Source organism: Austrofundulus limnaeus, unplaced genomic scaffold, assembly GCF_001266775.1.
Source record: "Austrofundulus limnaeus strain Quisiro unplaced genomic scaffold, Austrofundulus_limnaeus-1.0 Scaffold138, whole genome shotgun sequence".
Classification (NCBI taxonomy): domain Eukaryota; kingdom Metazoa; phylum Chordata; class Actinopteri; order Cyprinodontiformes; family Rivulidae; genus Austrofundulus; species Austrofundulus limnaeus.
Window position 1 is genome coordinate 1,278,098 of NW_013952540.1, and position 3,710 is coordinate 1,281,807.

Here is a 3,710-nt window from a genome sequence, read left to right on the forward strand (position 1 = left end):
ACCTTTTGCAACCAACACCGAGGGAAAAAAAGACAAAAATCAAGGGGACGTCGAGCCCCGCCTGCATTCACTACATACAGATAACACGACAACTAAGAASCACAGCATCCAAACCAATAAGTCAGGTGATGGGGCACATGACCCTCTATGAACAATAGAGTTAATCAATCCTATTATTAAGCGATGGTCCTCTTTTGCATGTGACTAACCTGTTTGTCCATGTGGAGGCAGTGCTTATAAGGCTGAGTTCACCTGAAACTCTTCAGACTGAAGAAGTCTCTTGGAGGAGAGACGAAACGTTTCACTAAAGAAGAACCCATCCAGCGGACCTACTTGTTTTTTCTTTTTGATTTTTTCTACCTGGTTCACTGAGAAGCATCAGGACACTAAAAGTGTAGTGTTTTACCTGAACCTCGTGTTTTTGTTCTCCTCGCAGCAGCTCCGTCCCTCTCCTCCCCCCTGTATCACACTCTGAGCCCCGTGGGGAAGGAGCTCTCCCCCGTAGCTGAGAGGACTCCCACGTTCCTCCCTCACCTGGCCACTCAAAGTAAGACTCTTCTTATCAGACTGTTTGTGTGCCAGAAACTGGGTCAAAGGCAGGCTTGTTGCACGCTTTCATACAAGATGCAGGGTCTTCTCATTATTTGCAGCTAAATTTAAACTGTATTGGGGGGAAAAAAAGAGGAGTATGACAGATTTGAGTGCATTATTAGTGATGGAAAAGTCATGTCGCAGAAAGCAGTGGGGTCCAAAGCTGCAGGGGATGAAGGAGAGGAAAACACAACATGGAGCAGCAGAAGTCAGCAGCCTCAAGCGTTGTCTGGAAGGGGTTTTCCACCCGGCAGGGTCTGCTCCGTGTTGACTGTGTCAGGAAACACAGTCAACACTTTCAATGCGGTCCGTTTGATATTCAAATCTGCTAACATGATCAGCCTCAGCTRCAAGTTAAAGGAAAGTCTTTAAAGGGGCAATATCATGTACAATCAACTTTTTTTGAGTTTTATATCATGTAATGTTATACTTTCATAAAAAAAAACATGCCCAAAGCCTTGCTCTGACTCATTCATGCATGTTTGAGAAATCCTGCAGTGTTTTTAGGAAGCCATGCTGAGGAGCAAAATGACAGGTGGGGACCAGAAACRCCTTTTGGGACCAGAAACACCCCTGGGACGTGTCTTTAAGCCGAACCTCCTCATGGCAGAGCACACCTCCCCCCTTCCCTGTACACCCCGCCCATGACTCCTGCAGGCTCTCTGGTGAAAGTGAAAGTGAAACCTAACTGTCTGCTGAGCTCTCAAAATTCAGATTAAAAATACCTTTGAGGAAATATATTTTCAGATGCCAAGTAAACTACATCATGCCAGCAGCCCCCCACCCCCACGCGTGCACCGAAATGGGAAAACGGAAGCAGAAGGTGGTTCTTAAAGAGACAGAGGCCAATTTCAAGGCGTTTAGAAGAGGAAGTGATGAGAAGATAAGTTTATTTTCTATTTAAACATGAAAACAGCATTTTAATAACAACTAAAGGTGACATAGATACTTTAATATGGTATAGTATTTAAATATATGCCTGAGAAACACATAATATTGGCCCTTTAACATAGTCTGAATTTAAAACAATCATCTAATTTATTTAAAAAAAAAACTTTAAGTACCAAACATGATGTTTCCATCATAAAGAAATGTATCTGTTAGCTTCCTTTTTTTCAATTTTTACCCTAGTTTTATTTAAAGGGGGTATTGTGTATTTTCCAGGCACATAGTTCAATTCTATACAACAATCAAGTAACTGTTACCTTCAGTTATTAAAAAAAAAAGCTGTATATATCAAATAATACATATGATTTAGCATCTAAATGTCTTGAAATTAGCCTCTGTCTCTTTAAGAACCTCCTACCATTTCAGATACTTCCATTTCACTGCATTTTCAAACAATGCTTCAGGGGAGGGGTGCTCTGTGAGACAGAAGGTCAGCTGCAGACTGAGCTCCAGGGAGGAGCTTTGGGTTAATAGGCGGGGCTTTTTACCAGCAAGTGTTTAGACGGCTCCACATGGCTACCACAGGAGATTTAAGGGTGTCTCAAACATGCATGAATGAGTCAAAGCAACACTCAGGGTATGTTTTTGATGAGGGGGATGACATTAAAACAAGATATAAAGCTTAAAGAAGTTGATTTTGCATAATACCCCCCCCCCCCTTTAAAAATGCAGCTGACTGATCAGCCGTTGCAGAACTTTGACTGCTGAGTGTGTTCATTAATCTGCTGGTTTTAGTGCTTAAGTTTCATCATTACACACATAGTGTTTGTCAATGATCTTGGCTCATTTCGAAGCTGTAATGTATACAATGTTTATAAAAAGGGTAAGAGCCTCACTTCCATCCTGTTTTGTAATAAATAAAAAATTATAGAGCAAACCAGTTACAAATAGATGAGATTTAGCCCTGGTGTTTCTCATGTATTTTGGGACGGTTTGTAAATGTTTTATTGTTCGTTTTGACTGGATTTTTGTTGTTGTGGAGAAACGGTTCCAGTATTTCTCTGGATAAGCCACAAAATTCACAGTAAACTGGAAGATTCTTAAGCAAACACAGGTAGAACTGAGACAACAACACAGCTCCATTAAAAATAGCTGAAAACGTCAGAACAGTGTCGCTGGACGATCACCACTGCGTGCAGCCTTCAGTCTGTCCTCAACAATGAAGAGACTGTTTTTGCATTGATGTTTTTAATATGYTTACGTCACTGACTGGTTTGAATTTGATTTGAAGGCCGCAGCCTCCGCCACTCCCCCCTCAGCCCACAGTCCTCGGTGGACAGTGACCTCGGCACGTCAGAGGCGGAGGACGACTCCATCAACCTCGGCTACAAGCTTCAGGACCTGACAGACGTTCAGGTCATGGCCCGGCTTCAGGAGGAGAGTAAGTCACTGTGCTGGATGATACCTCTGCCTCGAGAGACTCGTTTGGTTGTCAGCTCACATCTTTTACTCTACGTTTCTGTTGTTTCCCTGCTAATACGTTAACTAACGGCTCCAGACCTCAGAGCCCACCGCTACTTCAGCTTCATTAATCTTCGGAGGTGATAACTGTGTGTTTGTGTGAGAGCTGGTTTTTGTTTCCCCTCCCCTGCCGATCCTTTCACCTCTCGCTCCTCCAGGTCTAAGGCAGGACTACGCCACCACGTCAACTGTCCTGGCCAACCGCCGCAGCCAGAGCTTCACCTTCCAGCTCAGCGCCGGCCCCGGCCTGGAGGAGGAAGACGAGGAGGACGACGAAGACTACGGGCTGCTGCCGCCGCCGCAGCCGCGCCTCACCCGCCTCCCGCACTCCCACACGTTCTCCAGCATCCGAGACTGGCGAAGAAGCACCACCTCCCTGTGCACCCCTCCTTCCACCCCCTCCACACCGCCGTACCCTTCCGCTGGCTTCGCCTTCCAAGCTCAGCCCCCCGCCCAGCCGCAGGGGCTGGGGGGCCTCTGTGGAGCCGAGCAGCCGGGCTTCAGACCAGGATCAGGTGAGGGCCTCTGCTTCTGCTCCTCTCACTGCAGTGATACATCAGGGTGTAAGAAGCTGTTGGATTCTTAATGAAAGACTTGTGTCAGAGTGGCAGAAATGTTTAGTTTAGTTTAGTTTAGTTTAGTTTAGTTTAGTTTAGTTTAATTCATTTTTTCATTTCATTTAAAAACAAAAATTTTACACACAATAAAAA

The 3,710-nt window shown here is 44.9% G+C and overlaps 1 protein-coding gene across 1 annotated transcript in view; it reads left to right on the forward strand.

Moving 5' to 3' along the window:
- Positions 1-441: 441 nt before the first annotated feature.
- LOC106522881 (SLAIN motif-containing protein 1) overlaps positions 442-3,710 on the forward strand; it is a gene marked incomplete at both ends in the record, with an annotated part of 5,189 nt that continues 1,920 nt past the window's right edge. The window contains 3 exon segments of the mRNA XM_014016104.1: positions 442-547; positions 2,771-2,920; positions 3,159-3,515. Coding sequence (XP_013871558.1) covers positions 442-547; positions 2,771-2,920; positions 3,159-3,515 — 613 coding nt within the window.